The sequence below is a fragment of the Pristis pectinata genome, chromosome 2, assembly GCF_009764475.1.
Source record: "Pristis pectinata isolate sPriPec2 chromosome 2, sPriPec2.1.pri, whole genome shotgun sequence".
NCBI lineage: Eukaryota > Metazoa > Chordata > Chondrichthyes > Rhinopristiformes > Pristidae > Pristis > Pristis pectinata.
The window spans coordinates 4,637,568-4,664,954 of NC_067406.1; the positions used below are offsets into that span (position 1 = coordinate 4,637,568).

General features: G+C 45.5%; 1 protein-coding gene across 3 annotated transcripts in view; it reads right to left on the minus strand.

Moving 5' to 3' along the window:
- The window catches only part of exoc6b (exocyst complex component 6B), a 742,224-nt gene that overhangs the window by 265,523 nt on the left and 449,314 nt on the right, over positions 1-27,387 (minus strand). For all 3 annotated transcript variants that reach the window (XM_052038528.1, XM_052038519.1, XM_052038535.1), the window contains one exon: positions 16,045-16,154. In XM_052038528.1, the coding sequence (XP_051894488.1) occupies positions 16,045-16,154 (110 nt within the window). The remainder of the gene's footprint in view (positions 1-16,044; positions 16,155-27,387) is intronic.

Below are 27,387 nucleotides of genomic sequence, written 5' to 3' on the forward strand. Positions count from 1 at the left end.
ATGTAACTACACTGTGTAATGAATTGACCTGTATGATCGGTATGCAAGACAAGTTTTTCACTGTACCTCCGTACAAGTGACAATAATAAACCAATACCAATATCAATCTATCTCATTATAGCCTTGCACCTTATTGTCTGCCTGTACTGCACTTTCTCTGTAACTGTAACACTTTATTCTGAATTCTGTTATTGTTTAACCTTGATGCACTGTGTAATGAATTAATCTGTATGAACAGTATGCAAGGCAAGTCTTTCATTATACCTCGGTACATGTGACAATAATAAACCAATTCCAATGCCAATTGGAGATTTTTGTACATTGTGCTCTTTGATTTTCGGGGATTGCTATACAACAGCTGTTCTGACATGGGAGCTCCAATCAGTTGGTGGAGCAGGGGGGAAACACAGTGACAATGACAGATATGGGGCTGGCAAAACGACACGTGTGTAAGGATGAGAATGAATTGCAACTGGGAGTGCCCAAAGCAATTTTGCAATGGGCAGAACATTAACCAGTGTGTTCTGCAATGAGTAAAATTGATCTTTAAATGATAAGTGCCTTAAAATGCTTGAGGGCATGTACCACCAGTCTCAAGGCCAGCTTCTAACACACTCTTATCAGACTTTTGAATGGACCTTTTGTATGATCAGGGTGAATTCTTGATCTCTCAATCTACCTCGTCATGGCCCTTGCACTTAATTTGTCTGCCTGCACTGCATTTTCTCTGTAACTGTAACACTATACTCTGCATTCTGTTTTTTTCCTTTTGTACAACCTCGATGTACTTATGCATGGAACGATCTGTCTGGATGACACGCATACAAAAGCTTTTCACTGTATCTTGGTACATGTGACAATTATAAACTGACACCAAGACTATTGAACGGTTCCCTCGAAAAATAAGATGGACTCTTAACCTCACAATCTACCTCGTTGTGACCTTGCACCTTATTGTCTGCCTGTACTGCACTTTCTCTGTAACTGTTACACTTTATTCTGCGTTCTGTTATTATTTTACCTCAATGCACTGTGTAATGAATTGATCTGTATGAACGGTAGGATTAGTTTGGATTGGCATCGTGGTTGGCACAGACATGGTGGGCCAAAGGGCCTGTTCCTGTGCTGTACTGTGTTCTGTCCTGGTTGGCATGACAATAACAAACCAACACCAATACTTCACAACTTTTATATTCTATACATTACCTGTCCTGTCCAACCACGTACTCTGTGGTCAAGAAAACTCACCGGCACACCTACTTCCTCAGGGGGCTAAAGAAATTTGGCATGTCCCCTTTGAACCTCACTGATTTTTATCGATGCATCATAGAAAGCATTCTGTCCAGATGCATCGCGGCTTGGGATGGCAACTGCTCTGCCCGGGACCACAAGAAACTGCAGAGAGTTGTGGACACAGCCCAGCGCATCAAGGAAACCAACTTCAAGGCTAAGATTGGTAATTCAGTTGCAAGCAATAGACAAACAGTAGAAGCTGCAATGGAATGGATGGAGCAAAAGCCCTGAGAATGTATTTAATAAAAGGGTTTACTCCAGAACATTTATTTCAATGTGATGTTTCCCCCAGCATTTGCTTTCAAACATGGTTAAATTGCTCTGACAATCAGCTTGAAACCACAGCTCTTCCATCCTACAGGAGGCATCTGTCAACAGAACTGCATTAGAGTCGAGACTACAAGTTTCTTTGTGATGTTCTTTGGAGAGACAAAGGAAATGAATGACACGAGGGTTAGCAAGTGTTTTGGGTAGAATCCTGCCACAAGGCAATGAAGACAGATGTATCTGAGTTCATAAAGAGCCCATCTCACCTCCCTAATGCTAAACCTACCTGGGAGACCAAGATTGCAGAAACATATCTGTTATAAAGTGAGCACGGATTGGATGAGCCTGCTATTTATCAGTTCGGTGGCCACAAACTCCAACGTTCTCCAACATGATGAGAGTGAGTCCATTTGCAACTTCGAAACGTTGCAAGGCACAGCATAAAAAGATTTCCTTCAATTCTTCAGCCACATTACTTGAGCTTTAACTCATTCCCAGACATAGTATTTCATTTTTAAAGCAGTTAAATGCCTTGATTAGGCTATAGTCTGTAACTCAGTAGTGAGTATATGATATTCTACCTTTAAACCATCCAATCCCTTGATTAGGCTCCAGCCTGTAACTCACTCTGGGATGTCCATTATTCTATATATAAACCATCTGAACTTTTGATTAGCTTCCAACCTACAACTCATTCTCAGGCATTCATTATTCTAAATTTAAACTAACTAATCCCCTCATTTCAATTCTAGTGTATACTAATTCTATCCTTAGCATAATTTTAACCGCAATCACCACCTAGAGTCCCAATTAAAAGGACAGCATAAATCAGCAGTAATTTGCTTTCTTATAATCAAAACGTTTGCAGTATTGTTGCAAGGTAAAACTACATAAAGGTGGGCAGGAGCACAAACAACATGCATCTTGATCAGGCTCAGAAATACAATTCATACAGCAGTCTATGTTAAGATACTTCTGCTTTACCACTGAAGAGAGGAACTTCGATGACACAACTTTATATTGTCACAGAGTCACAGAGCAATACAACATGGATACAGGCCCTCCGGCCCAACCAGTCCATGCTGACCACAGTGCCCACCCAGCTAGTCCTAATTTCCTGCGTTTGGCCCATATCCCTCCAAGCCCTGCCCCTCCATGTACCTATCCAAGTGCTTCTTAAATGATACTATTGTACCTGCCTCACCCACTTCCTCTGGCAGCTCGTTCCATATACTCACCACCCTCTGTGTGGAAAAGTTGCCCCTCAGGTCCCTTTTAAATCCTCCCCTTTTCACCCTAAATCCATGTCCCCTAGTTTTGGACTCCCCTACCCAGGGGAAAAGGCTGTTACCGTCCACCTTATCTATGCTTCTCATAACTTTAAATATTTCTATAAGGTGACCCCTCATTCTCCTATGTTCAAGGAATAAAGACCGAACCTGGCCAACCTCTCCCTATAACTCTCGTCCTGGCAACATCCTTGTAAATCTGTTGTCCACTCTTTTCAGTTTAACTACATCTTTCCTATAACAGGGTGATTTGTATTAAAATCCAAAGGACAATACTGTTTCCCACTCACTGCCATTGCATATGACTCCAATGGACCAAGCTCCTTCCCAATCACATCCAGTCTGTCAAATTCCAATAGGCCAAATTCCTTCCCAAACATTCCCATTATGCACAACTCTAATGGACTAATGGGGACACTGGTGACTACAGATGCTGTAATCTGAAGCAACAAACAATCTGCTGAAGGAATTCAGCCGATCGATCTGCACCTGTGGGAGGAAAGGAATTACCAATGTTTTGGGTCAAAACTGCGCATCAGGATCCAAAACGTCAACAATTCCTTTCCTCCCACAGATATTGTTCGACCCGCTGAGTTTCTCCAGCAGATTATTTGTTGCTCTAATGGACTAAACCTCTTCCCCATCACTCCATTGCCGACTATTCCAATTGGCTAAAGATCTTTCCAATCAGTCCCATTGTGTACAATTCCAATGGACCAAACCAACTACCTCGAATTATGCAGTGATTTAAAAAATTAGCAGAACAATCAATCACCGTAAAACGTTCACTCCCAGAGATCATAGCGCATTTCACAAACTAACCCCTTCCACGTAGAATGTGTTTTCTGTTAAACCCACTCTTTTCCGTTGAGGTTGAATGGCTCTGTGAGTGATTAAACACACTGTGGAGACAGAGGCTTACAATTGCTGACTTTTATTTGCAGTTTATTGAAATCCTGATCTAACTGGAAACATTTCTTGTCAAAGAAGCCAGTCTTGTTTTTATCAGCAACTGACTGGAACAGGACCTGTAACATACCAGGACTGACTGTGCAACTATCAAAGAGTTACTACCAATTTGCATGAACAGGAGTTTGTTTGCAGAAGACTGGCCGAGTGCTGTATGGAGTTTATTATCTGCTAAATAGCTGTATGGCACCTCTGAAAGTACAATTCTTTCTTTTTTGGAAATTTGTGCTTGAGGTGTGCTGGAACTCCCTGCTGGGTTACATAGAACATAGAACTGTACAGCAAAGGACAGGCCCTTCGGCCTACCATGTTGTGCCAAACTAATTAAACCAATGACTCCTGATTAATCTCTTCAGGTGCCTATCTACAAGCCTCTTAAACACTCCTATGCTATCTGTCTCCACCAGCACCCCTGGCAGTGCATTCCAGGCACCCACCACTCTCTGTGTAAAAAACCTGTCTCACACATCTCCTTTGCACGCTCCCTCCTCACCTTAAATACATGCCCTCTAGTATTAGACATTTCAATCCTGGGAAAAGGTGAGAGAATGGCTGGACAGTCTCAAAAAGTTATTACGGCATTGGTTAGCCAAATGTCATCGCCCCTGCTGTATATTTACAGGAAGGTTGTTGGCATTCTATGCTGGTGTATTGTATTTCCTCAGGACAGCTATGTCACAGACAAATCTGTAGTCAAGTTTCCTCCTCGTACCTTCAACCCAAACTCAGATGAACGTTTACCACAAGAACAATATTCCTCTCCCTACACCAATCACCTCCAAGTGGTGCAAAGAACAAACTACTGGAGGAACTCAGCAGGTCGAGCCTATCACCTCCTAGATTCTTACACCGTTAGAGAAATGGATGAAAAACACAATGATGCTGGAGGAACTCAGCAGGCCAGGCAGCATCCGTGGAGAAAAGCAGGCGGTCAACGTTACGGGTCAGGACCCTTCTTCAGGACCGAAGATAGGAAAAGGGGAAGCCCAATATATAGGAGAGAAAAGCAGAGCAGTGATAGGTGGACAAAAGAGGGGAGGTGGGGTGGGCACAGGGTGGTGATAGGTAGACGCAGGTAAGAGATAGTGATAGGGAGGTGCGAGGGAGGTGCGGGGGAGGAGGGGAGAGCAGATCCATCAGGGGGTGGGTCAAAGGTAAGGAGAGAGAGGAAAAAAATGGTAGATGCTAGAAAAGGGAAGAAGAGAAGAAGCGTGTTAGGGGGGTGGGGATTACCTAAAGTGGGAGAATTCAATGTTCATGCTGTTAGGCTGCAAGGTTCCAAGACGGAAAATGAGGTGCTGTTCCTCCAGTCTGCGCTTGGAATTCTCCCGGCAGTGGAGGAGGCCGAGGACTGATATCAGTGACGGAGTGGGAGGGGGAGTTGAAGTGGCTGTCAATGGGGAGATGCAGATCGCGGTTACTTTCTTTCTGACACCATTCCCACTCTCCCCATCTCCCACCTGCCTATCACCCCCCTCACCTGGAACCACCTAACACCAGCCAGCTCTTGCTCCACCTCTCCCCCCCACCTTTTTATGCTGGTTATCTCCCCTCTTTCTTTCCAGTCCTGATGAAGGGTCTCGACCCGAAATGTCGACTGTCCATTTCCCTCCGTAAGTGCTGCCTGACCCGCTGAGTTCCTCCAGAGCTTTGTGTGTTGCTCCAGGGTGAATGCACACAGACTTTTTCCCAGGGTTGGGAAACAAGAACTAGAGGGCACAGGTTTAAGGTGAGAGGGAGAGGGTAAATAGAAACCTGAGGGGCAATTTTTTCACCCAGATAGTGGTGCATATATGGAATGAGCTGCCACAGGAAGTGGTTGAGGCAGATACATTAACAACATTTAAAAGGACTTGGATAGGTACATGAATAAGAAAGGTTCAGAGGGATATGGGCTAAACGTGGGCAAATGGGACTAGTTGGGCCGAAGGGCCTGTTTCCGTGCTGTATGACTCTGTGACTCTTTGTTAGGGATTCTTTCCATCATCATCCATCTGCAGTCTCTTGCATCTGCAAGTGGAGTCTCTAAATCCTACTCTACGAAAGACAAAAGCGAGCAAATGAGGTGCAAAGGGAGCGCTGCATTCTCTGAGGCGGCAACTTTTGAAAGGGAGCTCAAAATCAATCTTCTTCAGTGATCGGAAAAGATGTGTTTCAAAGGTGTCGTCTCCCCAGCATCCAGACCAATCCGCTTGACAAAAAAGGGCTAGTGAGGCCGCTGCTTCGCAGCGCCAGAGATCAAGGTTCAATCTAGACTTCCAGTGAAGTTTTCTCCGAGAGCTCTGGAGGAACATCGCAAAGGTGTGCAAGTTCGGAGGTTCATTGGTTACTCTGACCCCCATTGTGTCGGTGAGTGGGAGAATCTGGGGGGAGTTGATGACAACGTGGGGAGAGTAAAATGGGGATTTATGTAGGATTCGTATGAATGGGCGGCGTGGACTCAGTGAGTGAAGGGCCTGTTTCCGTGCTGTATTTCTTTATGAGATTAGATGATCTGATCATTGCCCCACTGCTGCTTGTGGGAACTCCATGCACAACTGGATAACCCTAACCCTAAGGCATGTGGCCGCAAATCTCTTCAGCCTCCAGCTTACGAACAACATGATATAGAAATAAAATTTTCTTTGTTTTGTAATTTCTTTTTCACCCTAACATAGAGCCAGGACTGTATTAAATTTAGATTGCAAGCAACCCCCAACAGCCATAAGAGGCCTTCATGTTGTGAACTAGCCCCAAGGAGTAAAGATTCCAGAGATAAAATGACCATGGAACAGTCAGACCAGGCAAGCACTCCCAGAGCAGGGCTGGCTGAGTACTCCTACAGGTGAGCTGGGAACTTGCTGACCAAGGGACTGGACACTTGACCAGGGCACTATTCAATACAAGAAATTGCACAGCCCATTCCATCACGCAAACCAGCTTCCCCTCCACTGACTCTATCTGCACTTCTCGCTGCCTCGGGAAAGCAGCCGACATAGTGAAGGACCCCTCCCACCCCGGTCAGTCTCTCTTCTCCCCTCTCCTATTGGGCAGAAGATACAAAAGCCTGAGAGCACGAACCACAGGATTCAAGGACAGCTTCTTTCCCGCTGTTATCAGACTCTTGAATAGGCCTCTCGTACGCTAAAAGATGAACTCTTTAACTCTTGATCTCGCAATCTACCTCGTCATGACCCTTGCACTTTACTTGTCTGCCTGCACTGCACTTTCTTTGTAACTGTAACACTACATTCTGCATTCTGTTTTCTTTTTACTGCCTCAATGTAATTATGTAAGGCATGATCTGTCTGGATGGCACACAAAATAAAAGCTTTTAACTGTATCTTGGTACATGTGACAGTAATAAACCAAATTAATGCTGATGATAAATCTTTAGTTGAAGTACAGTGAATTCTGCTGACATCCCTCCCAAGCATTATTGTCGCAAACTCGGATTTCTAAAGCCCCTTAAGATTTCTTAAGATAAGAATTCTTTATTAGTCACATGTACATCGAAACACAGTGAAATGCATCTTTTGCGCAGAGTGTTCTGAGGGCAGCCCGCAAGTGTCGCCACGCTTCCGGCGCCAACATAGCACGCCCACAACTTTGTAACCCGTACATCTTTGGAATGTGGGAGGAAACCGGAGCACCCGGAGGAAACCCACGCAGACACGGGGAGAATGTACAGACTCCTTACAGACAGCAGCGGGAATTGAACCCAGGTCGCTGGCGCTGTAATAGCGTTACGCTAACCGCTGTGTTACCGTGCCGTATCAGTCTTTCACATATCAGGATGTCCCGAAATGCAATCTAGCCAATTGTGGTTTTGAAATTCAAGATACCTACAAGCCAATTTGCACACAGCAAGCCCCCACAAACAGCATGGTGATAATGGGCAGATAATTTGATTTATAGCGGTGTTGACGGAGGGATAAACATTGGCCTGTGATACAAAGGAGAACTCTCCTACTCTTCTTCAGAAAAGTGCCGTGGGACCTTTTGCCTCCTCACAAAAGGGCAGACAAGGCCTTGGTCTAATGTCTCCGCTGAAAGACTGGATGGAATGACACAAATGCTGCCATTATTACAACTTGGACCTTCGGATGAATGGGAGGTAACTTGGGGTGAATTAAAAAAAACAAGCGTTCAAGGAAAGACAGAGGAGTGTGCGAAAAGGCGCCATCAAACCCGACACCTTGCTTCCTAAGGACTCAAGCTTATGACCTGGCATACCTTGCGTGATTGACGGGCTGACCCTATCACTCCAGGGTTCAGTAAGAATGACAGCTAAATATCCCTGCTGGCTCTCTGTGCAGACCCTCTAATGAAAACTAATTCAGACCTGTCACGTCGCTGAAGGGAGGAAGTGGCAGGCGACATTATTGGCCAGGGATAGTGGGCCATTGTTTTGCAGGAGGCCCTCTTTAACAGGACGACGACTCCAGCAGGGAGGACGGCAACAAAGTGCACTCAAAGCGTTTCATTTAAATTTCCCTCTGACATGCCTGCTTTGTTATTTTTTTGTTCAGGATTGACAAGTTTTTTAAAGCACCTTAGACAACAGATTTGAGGAATTTTCTCAAATGACACACACACACCCATTGTGCGGAAGGCCAACATCAATTGTCTTCAGCTCTAATTCATGGCTTTCGTCACTACTGTGCAACTCCACAGTGATTCCTCCTGCCATTAACTGGTTTATGGAAGCCATGCATTGTAGTAGTTTCTTCCAGTGTCAGGCTTTGATTTAAAATCTATGGTATTATTTTGAAAGCCACTTGGAGAATTTCCCTAACGTCTTACTGATGATCATTTGCTGTTTGTCAGATTTTACAGTGCTCAAACTGGCTGCTGTGCTTCCTGCTTTACAACAGTGACTATATTTCCAAAGTACTTCATTGGCTCTGAACCATTTGTATACGTGCATAGTTCCCTGAAAGTGGCGTCACAGGTAAGTAGGGTGGTGAAGAAGGTGTTTGACACACTAGCCTTCATCAGTCAGGGCTCTGAGTATGGGAGTTGGGTCGTTACATTGCAGTTGTACAAGATGTTGGTGAGACTGCGCTTGAAGTATTGTGTACAGTTTTGGTTACCCTGTCAAAGGAAAGACACCTTGCTTTCCTGGAAAGAGCGCAGAGAAGATTTATGAGAACGTTGCCAGGACTAGAGGGCCTGAGTTATAGGGAGAGTTGGGCAGGTTAGGACTTTATTCCTTGGAGCGTGGGAGACTTGAGGGGTGAATCGTGAGGGGCACATATAGGGTGAAAGCACAGTCTTTTCCTAGGGAAAGAGAATCACAAACTGGAAGGGCATAGGCTTAGGGTGGGAGGGGAAAGATTTAAAAGGGACCTGAGGGGCAACTTCTTCACACAGACGGCAGTGAGTATATGGAACGAGCTGCCAGAGGAAGTGGTAGAGGCAGGTACAATAACAACATTTAAAAGACATTTGGACATGTACATGGATAGGAAAGGTTTAGTAGGATATGGGCCAAACACAGGCAAATGGGACGAGCTTAGATGGGCATCTTGGTTGGCGTGGATGAGGTGCAAAGGGCTTGTTTGCGTGCTGTCTGACTCCATGACACTTCAGGAACCGGTGAAATGCACTATGTTGCTGCTGGGCTGGAAATATGAAACTATCAAGAATCTGTCAAGTCCTGAGGACAGCGGAGAGATTCAAAACATAGACAGGTCTCTGCTGGGTGAAGATAGCTTAGAAACGTTAGGAATGCTGTGTAAATGGAACTGAGTTCCATATCAGCCACTGGGTAGAGCAGATGATTGTCCTTCCACTGTTCCCAGCGAATGATTCACCATCCTTTTTGTTTTACTTCACTCGTGGACTACTGACGATCAGCACATGTAACCTCATCCTATTGCCCTTCAGCTGAGTATTTGGTTGGATCTTTAGGCAGTTATGAGTCAACCACAGTGAAGCAGGGCTACGAGTTTCATACAAGGTCAGGACACCAGATTTTTTTCCCTGAGGGACATCAGTGAACCTGATGGGTTTTTACCCATCCAACACCTACGATACTTTGCTACAACAACGTTCTGCTGGGAACTCAGAGGCTCAACTCACTGAGTTCCTCCAGCAGATTGTGTGTTGCTCCAGATTCCAGCATCTGCTGTCTCTTGTGTCTCTATGGTGTTATGTTTTTGGATTTAGGTTTTCATGAAATCCCGTAGTTTTCTAATAAAGAGAGTAACTTTTTATTCCAGATTAGGGAGCAGCACAGTGGTGCAGCTAGTAGAGTTATTATCTCTCAGCTCCAGTGACCAACGTTCAATACTGATCTCTTGTGCTGTCTGTGTGGAGTTTGCACATTCTCCCTGTGACCCTATCAACACAGGTACACCTCAAGGATGCGTGCTAAGCCCACTGCTCTACTCTCTCTGCACTCATGACTGTGTGGCTAGGCACAGCTCAAACGCCATCTATAAATTTACCGATGACACCGCTGTTGTTGGTAGAATCTCAGATGGTGATGAGGAGGCGCACAGGAGTGAGATAGATCGGCTGGTTGAGTGGTGTCGCAACAACAACCTCGCAATCAACGTCAGCAAGACCAAGGAATTGATTGTGGACTTCAGGAAGGGCAAGTCGGGAGAACACACACCAGTCTTCATTGAGGGGTCAGCGGTGGAAAGGGTGAGCAGCTTTAAGTTCCTGGGCACCAACATCTCAGAGGATCTATCCTGGGCCCAACACATTGATGCAATCACAAAGAAGGCACGCCAGTGGTTCTACTTCGTTCAGAGTTTGAGGAGATCACAAATTTCTATAGATGTACGGTGGAGAACTTTCTGACTGGTTCCATCACTGCCTGGTATGGAGTCTCCAATGCACAGGATTGCAAGAGGCTGCAGAGGGTTGTAGACTCAGCCAGCTCCATCATGAGCACAACCTTCCCCGCCATCAAGGACATCTTTAAGAGGCGGTGCCTCAAGAAGGAGGCATTCATCATTAAGGACTCTCACCATCCGGGACATGCCTTCTTCTCATTCCTACTATTGGTGAGGAAGTACAGGAGCCTGAAGACCCGCACTCAATGATTCAGGAACAGCTTCTTCCCCTCCGCCATCAGATTTCTGAACAATCCACGAACTCATTAACACTACCTCGTTATTCCTTTTGTTTTGCACTCTTCATTTATGTTTGTAATTTATAGTAATTTTATGTCTTTGCACTGCACTGCTGCCACAAAACAACACATTTCACGTCATCTGTCAGAAATAATAAACCTGATTCTGATTCTGACCATGTCAGTTTTGCCCAGGTGTTCTGGTGCCCTCTCAAACCCCAAAGAGGTGCAGGTTAGTAGGTTAATTGGCCGCTGTAAATTGCTCCTCATGTGTCGATGCATTGTAGAATCTGGGGGGAGTTGAGGGGAATGCTTGGAGAATGAAATAGGATTTGCGTAATTGGGTGGTTGATAGCCAGCACAGATTGCAGGGTCGAAGCAGCCTGTTTCTGTGCTGTATGGCTCCATCACTCTATGACTCTACCATTTAACTAAATTTATATTCCCAGCTGCTGCGGTAGGATTTGAACTCATCATAGAATCACAGAACATAGAACAGTACGGCACAATACAGGCCCTTTGGCCCACCATGTTGTGCCGATCTTTAAACTTCACCTAAGACTATCTAACCCCTTCCTCCCACATATCCCTTCACCCTAAGCTCCTCCATGTGCTTATCTAGCAATCTCTTGAATTTGACTAATGTACCTGCCTCCACCACCACCCCAGGCAGCACATTCCATGCCCCAACCACTCTCTAGGTAAAAAAAACCTTCCTCTGATATCTCCCTTGAACTTCCCACCCATTACTTTAAAGCCATGCCCTCTTGTATTGAGCATTGGTGCCCTGGGAAAGAGGCACTGGCTGTCCACTCTATCTATTCCTCTTAATGCCACCAGATCTTCAGTCCTGGTCTTTGGATTACCCGTACACTAACTTGACAACATTCCCAGAGCCATCTCCAATCTGTAAGAGCAAGCAAAGGTTCTTCAAATGGGAAAACACATCAGGAAAGTGAGAATGACTAGATAGCTCTTTCATTAACCTGACGCAGTCATGATGAATTGAATGGCCTCTTCTGTGTTTAAGATTCTTATGAAATAAAATAAGTGCATTAGATATGATAGGGGCATTTTAGAGACTCTTATATAGACACCTGGTGTAAGAAAAATGTAGGGTTAAGGGCTGTGTAAGTGAAGATAAGATAAGATTTCTTTATTAGTCACATGTACATCGAAACACAAAGTGAAATGCATCTTTTGCGTAGTGTTCTGGGGCCAGCCCTCAGGTGTCGCCATGCTTCCAGTGCCAACATAGCATACCCATACGTCTTTTCTGGAATGTGGGAGGAAACTGGACCACCCGGAAGAAACCCACACAGACACAGGGAGAATGTACAAACTTCTTACAGACAGCGGCCGGAAAATGAACCCGGGTCGCTGGCACTGTAATAGCGTTATGCTAACCACTACACTACTGTGCCGTGCCGTGCTATAGGAGGGAAGGGTTAGATTGATCGTGGAGTAGGTTTATATAGGTTGGCACAACATCGTGGGCCGCAGGGCCCGTACTTTACTTTGTTCTATGCATTGCTCACTCTATCTCACATCAACTAAAACACCAATAAGAGGCACACTTATGTTTAGATGTTGCTTCTCAGGATCAGGGTGAAGTTGGCAAGGATGGCCAATTGTCCATTCCAGGTTGGCCTACTGCCCAACCCTAGCTGAACAACTGTCTGTCCCAAGCTGGCCTCGCAAATGCCACTTACTTCAGAGGCACAAGATGAGAGCTGGCTCTTTTAAAAGTGATAACAGAAAACACTTTTTATGAAGTGCAGAGGGAACTTGTAACTCTCTTCTCCGTTCCTGAAGAGGATAATGAATCAGTCAAAATTCTCAGGGCTGAGTTTAATAGACAATTATTAGCTAATAACATCAACAGATAAGGAGCAAAATGATCTTGACACAGAAAGAGAACATTTTGCCACTGCACCTACCGACTCAGCTTGGTCCCAATGCCCCACTCTTAACCCTCAAGTTCTTGGAATCATGGAGTAATACAGCACGGAAACAGGCCCTTCGGCCCAACTGGTCCATGCCAACCAAGATGCCCATCTAAGCTAGTCCCATTTGCCTGTGTTTGACCCATATCCCTCTAAATCTTTCTTATCCATGTACCTGTCCAAGTGCCTTTTAAATGTTTTTACTGTACCTGCCTCAATCACTTCTTCTGGCAGCTCAATCCATATACGGATCACCCACTGTGTGAAAAAGTTGCCCCTGAGGTTCCTATCAAATCTCTCCCCTCTCACCTTAAACATATTCCCTCTAGTTCTTGATTCCCCAATCTGGAAAAAGACTATGTCCATTCACCCTATCTATGCCCCTCATGATTTTATACACCTCCATAAGGACACCCCATTCTCCTGCGCTCGGGCAGAAGATACAAAAGCCTGAAAACACATATCACCAGGCTCAAGGACAACTTCTGTCTCGCAGTTATAAGACTATTGAATGTTTCCCTAGAACAATAAGATGGACTCTTGACTTCACAATCTACCTCGGGTTATGACCCTGCACCTTATTGTCTGCCTGCACTGCACTTTCTCTGTGACTGTTACACTTTACTCTGCGTTCTGTATTGTTTTACTTTGTACTACCTCAATGCACTGTGTAATGAATTGACCTGTATGATCGGTATGCAAGACAAGTTTTTCACTGTACCTCGGTACAAGTGACAATAATAAACCAATTCCAATTCCAATGAATAAAGTCCTAGCCTGCTCAACCTATCTCTATAACTCAGTCCCTCAAGTCCTGGCAACGTATAATGAATACCTGTGCTGATAGTGTGGTGGACAGGGGATTCGTAGTTTAAAGATGGGTAATAGGAGAGTGAGCTAAATTTGCTCTCCACTGCCAGATTGTCCCCACTGTAACACAGACCTTCAAGTGGACAGTCCCTTTGAGCCATAACATTCCATTTTGCCCCAGGCACAATCAGACAAATATTGACACTGAGTGAAATCAGAACAGATGACCAAAAATTTAATCAAAGGGGCATATCTAGAAGGGGATGGGTGGGAGGTGTAGGATTAGGTTGGGAATTTCCGAGCTCAGGGTCCATAAAGCTGAGGGAGCAGCTGTCAACGGTAGGTCAAGAGACCAGAACTGGAGGAGCAGAGAGATTGCAAAAGTTTGCAGAGTTTGCAGAGACTGTTAGATAGGTACATGGATCTGAGAAAAATAGAGGGCTGTGGGTAAGCCTAGTAATTTCTAGGGTAGGGACATGTTCGGCACAGCTTTGTGGGCTTAAGGGCCTGAATGGTGCTGTAGTTTTTCTATGTTTCTATGGAGAATGTAGTTAAGAAAGCTTATGGGGTGTTAGCTTTCATAAGTCGTGGGATCGAGTTTAAGAGCCACAAGGTAATGATGCAGCTCTATAAAACTCTGGTTAGACCACCCTTAGAGTACTGTAACCAGTTCTAGTCACCTCATTATAGGAAGGATGTGGAAGCGTTGGAAAGGGTGCAGAGGAGATTTACCAGGATGCTGCCTGCTTTAGAGAGTATGCATTATGAGGAGCGACTAAGGGAGCTAGGGCTTTGCTCTTTGGAGAGAAGGAGGATGAGAGGAGACATGATAGAGGTGTACAAAATATTAAGAGGAATAGATAGAGTGGACAGCCAGTGCCTCTTTCCCAGGGCACCAATGCTCAATACAAGAGGGCATGGCTTTAAAGTAATGGGTGGGAAGTTCAAGGGAGATATCAGAGGAAGGTTTTTTACCCAGAGAGTGGTTAGGGCATGGAATGCTCTGCCTAGGGCGGTGGTGGAGGCCAGTACATTAGTCAAATTTAAGAGATTACTAGATAAGCATATGGAGGAATTTAAAATAGAGGGACATGTGGGAAGAAGGGGTTAGAAGGTGGGCTGAAGGGCCTGTATCATGCTGTGCTGTTCTATGATTCTATGTTACATTAACAGGAAGGTAAAAGAACTGAAAGATCTGACTGAGAAGCCACGAATTACATCAGAATGTCACATAGTCAGCTAGTTACCTGCATGCACTCCCAACTCACTGTCCTTTTGTACATCACTGCTTCACCAGGGTAATTGTATGAAAAAAGCATGAGAGTGCGACACTTCTTGGCTAAGATGCGGGAATGAATATTCCACACCCTGTCTGTCTCGAAGAAACCGCAATCGCAAGGAAAGTTAAAGTAAAATTTATGAAAATAATTGGTGAGGGAAAGGATGATCAAAAACAGCTTTTACACAAGACATTGGTAGCCAAGTGGTTCAGAGCACTGAATTAGCAAGCCAGAGGTCTCTGAATTAAGATTCCTCCCTGCAAATGGGAGAGTTGTGATTTGTGGCTGGCACCAAGGGAAATGACCAGAAAAGCTTGTTAAAAATGCCCAATAGGTTTATGGGTGCACTCCAGGGAAGAAAACCTGCCAATCTTCCAAGTATTGCAGTCCTACACAATGAGATTGTACCAAGAGTCTCCTTCCTTCCCTGGAATTCAGAAGATTAAGGGGGATTTGACTGAAGTTCTCCTAGTTAAAGAGAACTACTGGGGTACATGGACAGAAACAAGGAATACTATCACTCACAGTCAACCACATCATGGCCCTTGCACCTTATTGTCTACCTGCACTGCACTTTCTCTGTTACTATAATATATATTTTGAATTCTGTTATTGCTTTTCCCTTGTACTGATGAGATGGACTCTGACCTCATGATCTACCTTGTTGTGACCTTGCACCTTATTGCACTGCACTTTCTCTGTGGCTGTGACACTTTGTACTGTTATTGTTTTTACCTGTACTACCTCAATGCACTGTGTACTAACTCAATGTAACTGCACTGTGTAATGAATTGATCTGTACGATCGGTGTGCAAGACAAGTTTTTCACTGTACCTCGGTACAAGTGACAATAATAAACCAATACCAATGTACTTATGTTTTGAAATGATCTGTAGGGATGGCATGCAAAATGAATTTTTTTACTGTATCTTAGTACATGTGACAATAATAAACTAATTCAATTGAATTCAGATCAGCTGTGATCTATAGAACGATTTTACAGCTTTGGAGGTGCGAGTAGCCTCCTGCTGTTGGGCATTCCATTGGGCATACAATGGTACAAAATACCACCGGACACGTCAGCTGTTCACCGCGTTTAGTCTCTTTCACATTGTCCTTACCTCAGATGAAGGTCCTCTGAAAATTTTAGACAGGCGTAGATAAATTCTTTGATCTGCGAGTAGACTTTGGGCACAAATTCCGAGAATGGGAACTTCTTGGGGAAGGGTTGCTGCAAGTGACAAACACAGTGAACACAGAATTGAAAAGAAGGGCAAAAGAACTTTGAATAACATATGTTTAGTAACACACACAACCACAGAGCTATTCATGGAGTATCCAGAGGCCTGGAATATTGATCTGAGTTCAAATCCATCACAGTAGTTAAAGAATAAAAAGCCAGTGTCAGTAATGGTGTGGCCATGGTGAAAGATCCAATAAAAATCGTTAAAAAGAAGCGAGGTAGCTATTTGCCGTGTCCTATCCTGTGTTTATTCTCCATTCTGGTTACTCCCTTGCCTTTTTTTAAATTAATTTATTTGAATCTCTCGAAGTGTACCACCTTCTTGAACTGTCCGTCAGTGAAGGAGCTCACACGTGACCCTTGGGAGGGAATTCTAGGATTTAGACACAGTGACAGTAATAGAACATAGATCATGGGACACAGAACAGTACAGCACAGGAACGGGCCCTTCGGTCCACAATGTTGTGCCGAACTAATTAAATTAGTGATCAAATGCCCGACTAAACTAATTCCTTCTGCCAACACAATGTCCATGTCCTTCCATTTCCCACACATTCACGTGCCTATCTAAGAGACTCTTGAATGACCCCGTCGTATCTGCCTCCACTACCACCCCAAGCAGCACATTCCAGGCACCCACCACTCTCTGTGTAAAAAATTTGCCCCGCACATCTCCTTTGAACTTACCCCCTCTCACTTTAAGTGCGTGCCCTCTGGTATAAGACATTTCAACCCTGGGAAAAAGATAGTGGCTGTCTTCTCTATCTATGCCTCTCATAATCTTATAAACCTCCATCAGGTCTCCCCTCAGTCTTTGCCACTCCAGAGAAAACAACCCAAATTTGTCCAACCCCTCCTTATAGCACATGCCCTCTAATCCAGGCAGCGTCCCGGTAAACATCTTTTGCAAAATGGGCATGTTTCTGGTGAATAAGTTGTGCTTAATAGCACAGTAAATCACTTCCCTGTTGATTGAGAGTAGACTGACTGGGCAGTCAATAGCCAGATTGGATGTGTCCTGCATTTCATGAATAGGACATGCCTGGGCAACCTTCCACCTTGTTGGGTAGACGCCAGTATATTAACTGGAAAAGCTTGGCCAGAGATGTGGTTTGTCTGGAGCACAGGTCTTTGAGATAATGGCTGGGACATTGTTTGGTCCCACAGCCTTGCCGCATCCAATGCTTGCAACCATTTCCTGATGTATTCCAACAGAATTAGGCAGGAGCAGGGGAGAGTAGATTGGGAGCGGCTGTTATTGAGCAAGTCCACATCTGACATGTGGGAGTCATTCAAAGGCCAGCTGGTCAGAATTCAGGACCGACGTGTTCCTGTGAGGAAGAAAGACAAGGATGGCAAGGCTCGGGAACCTTGGATGACAAGAGATATTGTAAATTTAGTCAAAAAGTAAAAGGAAACACATGTAAGGTTCAGGAAGCTGAAATTGGACAGGGGCCTTGAGGAGTATAAAGCAAGCAGAAAAGAACTTAAACAGGAAATCAGGAGGGCTAAAAGGGGTCATGAAATGTCCTTTATGAACAGGATTAAGGAAAATCAAAAGGCATTTTATACATACGTTAAAAACAAGACTGTAACTAGGGAGCAGGTATGACCATACAAGGAGAGGATTTATGCCTGGAGACAGAGGAAATCAGCGAGGTGCCAAACAAGGACTTCACAACGGTTTTTACCAAGAAGAAAGGCACAGTGGATAGTGACATCAGAGAGGGGTATGCTGAAATGCTAGGGCATGCTGTTATCAAGAAGGAGGAGATGTTGGGTCTCTTTAAGAGCATTAAGGTGGATAAGTCTCCAGGGCCTGATGGGATCTATCCCAGGTTATTCAGAGAGGAAAGAGAGCAGATTGCTGGGGCCTTGACAGAGACATTTGTGTACTCTTTAGCCACAGGCAAGGCCCTAGAGGACTGGAGAATAGTCAGTGTTATTCCTTTAAGAAGGGTAATAGGGACAATCCAGCAAATTATGGACCGGTGACCCTTACATCAATGGTAGGGAAATTATTGGAGAAGATTCTTAGGGATAGGATTTACTCACATCTGGAAAAGCATGGACTTATTAGGGATAGTCAGCATGGCTTTGTGCAGGGGAGGTCATGTCTTATAAACTTGATTGAGTTCTTCGAGGTGACAATGCTGAGGGTAGGGCAGGGCAATGTTGTCTGCATGGATTTTAGTAAAGAATTCGAGAAGGTTGATCCAAAAGATTAAGGCACATGGGATCCACAATGACTTTATAGATTGGATTCAAAATTGGCTTGGATACTGAAGGCGAGAGGGTCGTGGTGGAGGGGTGTTATTCTAGCTGGAGGCAGTTGCCAGTGGTGTTCTGCAAGGATGAGTGCTGGGACCTCTGTTGTTTGAGATATATCTAAATGAAGAGTGAAAACGTAGTTGGGAGGATTAGTCAGTTTGCAGACTACACAAAAATTGGCAGAACTGTGGAGAATGAGAGAGGTTATAAAGCATACAGCAGGATACAGATCAGTTGGAAATGTGGGCAGAGAAATGGCAGATGGAGTTAACCCGAACAAGTGTGAGGTGTTGTACTTTTGGAAGGTCCAATCTGAGAGGAAAGTAGCCAGTAAATGGCAGGGCCCTTAGGAGCAGATAGATCTTGTGGGGCCAGTCCATAGCTCCCTGAAATTGGCAACACAATTAGTTCGGGTTGTACAGAATGCGTACAGTATATTGTCATTGGTCGGTGCATTGAGTATAAAACTCAGGCAGTCATGTTGCAGCTGTATAAAACCTTGGTTTGGCCGCATTTGGAGTACTGTGTGCAGTTCTGGTTGCCACATTACAGGAAGAATGTGGAGGTTTTGGAGAGGGTGAAGAAGAGGTTCACCAATGTTACCTGGATTAGGGAGTATTCGCTATAAATGGAGAGGTTGGACAAACTTGGATTGTTTTCTCTGGTGTATCGGAGGCTGAGGGGTGACCTGATAGAAGAATATAAAACCAGGAGAGGCATAGATAGATGAGAAACACGATGATGCTGGAGGAACTCAGCAGGCCAGGCAGAATCCGTGGAGAAAAGCAGGCGGTCAACGTTATGGGTCAGGACCCTTCTTCAGGACTGAAGATAGGAAAAGGGGAAGCCCAGTACATAGGAGGGAAAAGCAGAGCAGTGATAGGTGGACAAAAGAGGGGAGGCGGGGTGGGCACAGGGTGGTGATAGGTAGATGCAGGTAAGAGATAGTGATAGGCAGGTGCGGGGGAGGAGGGGAGAGCAGATCCACCGGGGGATGGGTCAAGGGCAAGGAGAGAATGGGGGGGGGGGGGGGCATATCAAAAAGAGAGATAGGCTAGGAAAGGGAAAAAAAGGCCATCGTTGGGGGGTGGGTGTGGGGGATGTGGTGGGGGGGAGTGGTGTGGGGATTACTTGAAGTGGGAGAATTCAGTGTTCATGCCGTTAGAAAATGAGGTGCTGTTCCTCCAGTTTGTGCTTGAAATTCTCCCAGCGGTGGAGGAAGCCGAGGACTGACATATCAGTGATAGTGTGGGAGGGGGAATTGAAGTGACTGGCAACGGGGAGATGCAGATTGTTGTTACGGACGGAGCGCTGGTGTTCTGCAAAATGGTCACCCAGTCTGCGTTTGGTCTCACCAATGTAGAGGAGGCCACACTTAGAGCACCGAATGCAGTCGATGATATTAAGGGAGGTGCAAGTGAATCTCTGTCTCACCTGAAAGGACTGTTTGTGTCCCTGGGTGGAGGTGATGGAGGTGGTGTAGGGGCAGGTGTTGCACCTATGGCGGGGGCAGTGGTAAGTTCCCGGGGTGGGAGCGGGATGGGTGGATGGGGGGGAGGAGTGAACTGGGGAGTCATAGAAAGAGCGGTCCCTGCAAAAGGCAGAAAGGGGTGGGGAGGGGAAGATGTGCTTGGTGGTGGGGCCCCATTGGAGACGGCGGAAGTGGGGGAGAATAATGTGTTGGATACGTAGGCTGGTGGGATGAAATGTGAGGACAAGGGGGACCCTATCCCTGTTGGGTCTGGGCGGGGTAGGGGTGAGACCAGAGGTGCGGGAAATGGCAGAGATGCGGGTGCGAGATCTCTTGACCGCAGTAGGGGGGAAGCCCCGGTTAGAAAAGAAGTTGGACATCTCAGATGTCCTGGAGTGGAAAGCCTTATCATGGGAGCACATGTGGCAGAGGCGGAGAAATTGAGAGAAAGGGATAACGTCCTTGCAAGAGACGGGGTGGGAGGAGCTGTAATCGCGGTAGCTGTGGGCATCAGTGGGTTTGTAGAAGATGGCGGTGGAGAAGGAATCTCCTGAGATGGAGATGGAGAGATCGAGGAAGGAGAGGAAGGTGTCAGAGATAGTCCGAGTGAATTGGAGAGCACAGTGAAAATCTGTGGCGAAATTTATGAAACTGTCGAGTTCCATATGGGTGCAAGAGGTGGCACCAATGCAGTTGTCGATATAGCAGAGAAAGAGTTGAGGAATGGGGCCGGAGTAGCCTTGGATCAGACACTGTTCAACTTAGCCATTGAAGAAGCAGGTGTAGCAGGGGCCCATGCGAGTGCCCATGGCTACACCATTGGTCTGTAGAAAGAAGAAGAATTGAAAATGAAGTTGTTTAGGGTGCGGACAAGTTCAGCCAGGCGGAGGAGAGTGTTAGTGGAAGGGGACTGGTTCTGTCTCTGGTCAAAAAAGAAGTGGAGGGCGGTGAGGCCGTCATGATGGGGAATGGAAGTATATAGGGACTGGACGTCCATGGTGAAGATGAGGTTGTGTGTGCTGGAGAACTTGAAGCTATGGAAGAGTTGGAGAGCATGTGATATGTCACTGACGTAGCTGGGAAGGGATTGGACCGGGGGGGGGGGGGGGGGGGGGGGGGCGTTGGAGGGGACAGGTATAGTATCCAGGTACGAGGATACAAGCTCCTAGATTTCCCAAAATCCAAATATTAAATCTACAGTGCATGGCTTTAAGGTGAGAGAGGGCAAAGTTTAAAGGAGATTAATGAGGCAAGTTTTTTTGCACGGAGAGTGGTAGGTGCCCTGGAACGCACTGCCAAGGGAGATGGTGGAAGCAGATACAACAGCAAAGTTTAAGAGCCATTTAGACAGGCAACGTGAGCCAAAGGGCTTGTTTTGTGATGTACTGTTCTATGTTCTCCATCACGTGGTGTGACTCAAATTGGCTAAGGACTGGTTTCTGTGATAATGGGAATCAGAAGAGGAAGCGAAAAGTTTAAACTAATATGGCAGGGGGATGGGAATCCATGCAGGAAGACAAAAGGAAGCAAAGCAGAAACCAGAGCAAAAGTTAGAAAAAGTAAGAGTGGAGTACGGAAAAGTCAGACGCAAAGGACACAAAGGTTACTAGATTCTATAAGGACAATGAGTGTAAGGGCACTTCATCTGAATGCCCATAGTATTCGAAACAAGGTCAGTGAGCTTGTGGCACAAATCAGTACAAAGGAGTATGATCTAGTGGCCATTACAGAAACGTGGTTGCAGGGTGGAGATGAGTGGGAATTAAATACCCAAGGGTATCAGGTAATACGGAAGGATAGGCAGGAAGGTAAGGGAGGTGGGGTAGCGCTCTTGATTAAGGATGAGATCAGGATGATAGTGAGAGATGATATAAGATCTAAGGAGCAGAATGTTGAATCCAACTGGGTAGAGATTAGGAATAGTAAAGGGAAAAAAATCACTGGTGGGAGTTCTCAAGAAGCCACTGAATAATAACATTACAGTGGCGTAGGCAATAAACCAACAAATATTTGATGCATGGAAGAATAGAATGGCAGTTGTCATGGGGGACTTTAACTTGCACATAAATTGTGGGAATCAAGTTGGTCGAGGCAGTCTTGAGGAGGACTTCATAGAATGCATCTGTGATAACTTCCTTGAACAGCATGTTAGTGAAGCTACACAGGAAAATGCGATCTTAGATCTGGTCCTGTGCAACGAGACAGGTAAAATTAACAATTTTGTAGTTAGGGATCCTCTTGGAAAGAGTGATCATTGTATGATTGAATTTCTCATACAAATGGAGGGTGCAATAGTTTGATCTAAAACCAGTGTATTATGCCTAAACAAGGGAGACTACAACGGGATGAGGGAAGAGTCGGCTAGTGTAGACCGGGGACACCGGCTACATGGTGGGACAGTTGAGGAACAGTGGAAGACTTTCAAAGAGATTTTTCACGGTGCTCAACAAAAGTATATTCTGGTTAAGAGCAAGGACAGTGAGGGTGGGAAGAGCCAGCCTTGGATAACTAAGGAAATAAAAGAAGGCATCAAGCTAAAAGCTCAAGCACACAAAGTCACCAAGGGTAGTGGGAAACTGGAAGACTGAGAAAACTTTAAAAAGCAACAAAGAACCACTAAGCAAGCGATAAGGAAAGGGAAGATAAATAGAACATAGAACATAGAAAACCTACAGCACAATTCAGGCCCTTTGGCCCACAAAGCTGTGCCGAACATGTCCCTACCTTAGAAATTACTAGGCTTACCCATAGCCCTCTATTTTACTCAGCTCCATGTATCTATCTAACAGTTTCTTGAAAGACCCTATCGTATCCGCCTCCACCACCGTTTCCGGCAGCCCATTCCACGCACTCACCACTCTCTGAGTAAAAAACTTACCCCTGACATCTCCTCTATATCTACTCCCCAGCACCTTAAACCTATGTCCTCTTGTGGCCACCAATTCAGCCCTGGGGAAAAGCCTCTGACTATCTACCCGATCAATACCTCTCATCATCTTATACACCTCTATCAGGTATCCTCCGTCTCTCCAAGGAGAAAAGGTCGAGTTCCCTCAGCCTGCTTTCATAAGGCATGCTCTGCATGCCAGGCAGCATCCTTGTAAATCTCCTCTGCACCCTCTCTATGGCTTCCACATCTTTCCTGTAGTGAGGCGACCAGACCTGAGCACAATACTCCAAGTGGGGTCTGACCAGGGACCTATATAGCTGCAACATTACCTCTCGGCTCCTAAATTCAATTCCCCGATTGATGAAGGACAATACACCATATGCATTCTTAACCACAGAGTCAACCTGCGCAGCCGCCCTGAGCGTCCTATGGACTCGGACCCCAAGATCCCTCTGATCCTCCACACTGCCAAGAGTCCTACCATTACTACTATATTCTGCCAACATATTTGACTTACCAAAATGAACCACTTCACACTTATCTGGGTTGAACTACATCTGCCACTTCTCAGCCCAACTCTGTATCCTATCTATGTCCCTCTGTAACCTCTGACAGCCCTCCAAACTATCCACAACACCCCCAACCTTTGCATCATCTGCAAACTTACTAACCCACCCCTCCACTTCCTCATCCAGGTCGTTTATAAAAATCACAAAGAGTAAGGGTCCCAGTACAGATCCCTGAGGTACACCACTGGTCACCAACCTCCACTCAGAATACGACCCTTCAACAACTACTCTTTGCCTTCTGTGGGCCAGCCAGTTCTGGATCCACACTGCAATGTCCCCTTGGATCCCATGTCTCCTCACCTTCTCCATAAGCCTTGCATGGGGTACCTTATCAATCGCCTTGCTGAAATCCATTATGAAAGTAAACTAACACAAAATATAAAAACAGACAATAAAAATTTTCATAATTATATAAAGTGGAAAAGGGTGGCTAAAGTGAATGTAGGTCCCTTATAAGATGAGAAGGGGAAATTAATACTGGGTAATGTGGAAATGGGCGAGGCCATGAACGACTATTTTGTGTTGGTCTTCACGGTGGAGGACACATCTAACTTGCCAAAGAGAGATGTTATGGATGCAATGGGGTGTAAGGACCTCGATATAATCACTGTCACTAAAGAGCTAGTGGTGAGCAAACAAGTGGGCCTACAGGTAGACAGGTCCCCTGGTCCTGATGGGATGCATTCCAGGGTACTGAAAGAAATGGCGGAAGTTTTAGTAGAGGCGTTTGTGATAATTTACCAAAATTCTCTGGACTCTGGGCAGGTCCGGGCGGATTGGAAGACAGTTAATGTCACACCACTGTTTAAAAAAGGATATAGGCAAAAGGCAGGTAACTATAGGCCAGTTAGCTTAACGTCTGTAGTCGGGAAGATGCCTGAAGCTATCATTAAGGAAGAAATAGCGAGACATCTGGATGGAAGTGGTTTCATCAGGCAGACACAACATGGATTCAGGAAGGGCTGGTCCTGTTTGACAAAATTACTGGAGTTCTTTCAGGATATAATGAGCGCGGTGGAGAGAGGGGAACAGGTGGATGTTATAAACTTGGATTTCCAGAAGGCGTTCGATAAGGTGCCACATAAAAGACTTATCCACAAAATAAGGATGCATGGAGTTGGGGGTAATGTATCAGCATGGATAGAGGACTGGTTAACCAATAGAAGGCAGAGAGTTGGGATAAATGGGTGTTTCTCTGGGTGGCAATCAGTGATGAGCAGGGTGCCGGTGCTGGGCCCACAACTGTTCAAAATATACATTAACTATTTGGAAGAGGAGACCGAGCAAATCTAAGTTTGCGGATGACACTAAATTGAGTGGAAAAGAAAATTGTGCAGAGGATGCAGAAAGTCTGCAGAGAGATATAGATAGGTTAAGTGAGTGGGCAAGGGTCTGGCAGATGGAGTACAATGTTGGTAAATTTGGAAGGGAAAATAGAAGATCAGATTATTATTTAAATGCTGAAAGACTGCAGCGTGCTGTTGTGCAGAGGGAGTTGTGCATGAATCGCAAAAGGTTGGTCTGCAGGTGCAACAGGTTATCAAGAAGGCAAATGGAATGTTGGCCTTCATAGCCGGAGAAACAAAGGGCTGCAGATGCTGAAATCTAGAGAAAAACACAATGATGCTTGAGAAACTCAGCAGGCCAGGCAGCATCTGTGGTGAAAAGCAGGCGGTCAATGTTTCCGACTGAAGATAGGAAAAGGGGAAGCCCAATATATAGGAGGGAAAAGCAGAGCAGTGATAGGTGGACAAAAGAGGGGAGGTGGGGTGGGCGCATGGTGGTGATAGGTAGATGCAGGTAAGAGATAGTGATAGATTTTTTCTACCCCTTTTTTTATCACCTTACCCTTGACCCATTCCCCGGTGGATCTGCACTCCCCCGCACCTGCCTATCACTATCTTTCACCTGCCTCTTAAATGCCTTTATCATATCTGCCTCCACCATCACCCCTGGCAGCATATTCCAGGCACCCACCACTCTCAGTGTCAAAAAATTGCCCCACACATCTCCTTTCAACATCTCCCCTCTCACCATGAGTGCATGCCCTCTAGTATTAGACATTTTGACCCTGGTAAAAAGATACTGTCTACTCTATCTATGCCTCTCATAATCTTATAAACTTCTATCAGGTCTTCCCTCAGCCTCTGTCGCTCCAGAGAAAACAACCCAAGTTTGTCCAACCTCTCCTTACAGCACATGCCCTCTAATGCAGGCAGCATCCTGGTGAACCTCTTCTGCACCCTCTCCAAAGCCTCCACATCCTTCCTGTAATGGGGGCGACCAGAATGGGAGAACTAGTTTCTCCTTCCACAATGATGTTTCATGAGCTGTAAGGCATTTTGGGATGACCCTTTAAGTCCAACTCTTATTTTTCTTTCTCTGGCACTGTGAGTTCACGTTCCATCACCAATGTGTGACATTTTTTGGAAGGCCACCAGAAAATGAGTATGAAAGCTGCTGGTTCATCATAAAATTACACTGGATCACCAATACCATTAGCGCAGGGACCAATGTGAGACACTGGTCTCGGATACATGCAACTCTTATGGTGTGGGATTGACTTTTAACCATTCTCCGAAATGGCCTAAGAGGAATGCTTAGAATTTATATGGGTTCCAGGGTCATATCTGCAGATCAATACCGAACCACTGATGATTGAACAGCCTGCCTCATTAGGAATAGGCCTGGCTTTGGGAAATGGAATTTTTCCCACTGCGCTCTCATGAGAAAGCCAATGTCCTAATGGTGGTCTTGGCTGCACACACAGCAAGCAGCGAAGCCAGTTCAGGTCCATGAAAATTAAGACTCAGTTGGGAAATGAAAAAGAACAAACATGCATTGACATGGCTACCTTCAGTGGTCCCAAAGCACTTTACAGCCAATTAAATACTCTGATGTTACAGACACCCACTGTAAAGTTGGAAACACAGCAGCCAATTCACATGCTTGGTTAAGGAGGAATGTAACGTGCATAGATTAGATTTTTCACCTAATGGAGAAGGTGTGCAGGACCAAGTGATGTTAAACGAGGTTAGAGAACAATGGTGGTGAGATGTGTGTAGCTGAGGTATAGCAGGGAAACCTAAAGTCTCTTCATTTGGGCCCTGGATAGTCAATGATACAATGTTGTTCCCCTATCAAACTTCCACAGAGGTATTGGTATTGGTTTATTATTGTCACTTGTACCGAGGTACAGTGAAAAACTTGTCTTACAAACCGATCGTACAGGTCAATTCATTACACAGTGCAGTTACATTGAGTTAGTACAGAGTGCATTGATGTAGTACAGGTAAAAACAATAACAGTACAGAGTAAAGTGTCACAGCTACAGAGAAAGTGCAGTGCAATAAGGTGCAAGGTCACAACAAGGTAGATTGTGAGATCATAGTCCATCTCATTGTGTAAGGGAACCGTTCAATAGTCTTATCACAGTGGGGTAGAAGCTGTCCTTAAGTCTGGTGGTACGTGCCCTCAGGCTCCTGTATTTTCTACCCAATGGAAGAGAGAAGAGAGAATGTCCCAGGTGGGTGGGGTCTTTGATTATGCTGGCTGCTTCACCAAGACAGTGAGAGGTAAAGACAGAGTCCAAGGAGGAGAGGCTGGTGTCCATAATGTGCTGGGCTGTGTCCACAACTCTCTGCAGTTTCTTGCGGTCTTGGGCAGAGTAGTTGCCGTACCTCAAGTTTTCTGACTGTTGGAAGTTTCCTGACTGGTTGCATCATGGTCTGGTACAGCAATTTGAATGTGCAGGAACGTAAGAAGCTGCAGAGAGGAGTGGACTCTGCCCAATACATCACGGGCACATCCCTCCCCACCATCGGTTGTACCTACAGGAGGAGCTGCCTCAGGAAGGCAACATCTATCATCAAAGATCCCCACCATCCGGGCCATGCCATCTTCTCGCAGCTACCATCAGGCAGGAGGTACAGAAGCCTAAAGTCCCACACCACCAGGTTCAGGAACGGCTACTTCCCTTCAACCATTTGGTTCATGAACCAACCGGCACAGCCCTGATCA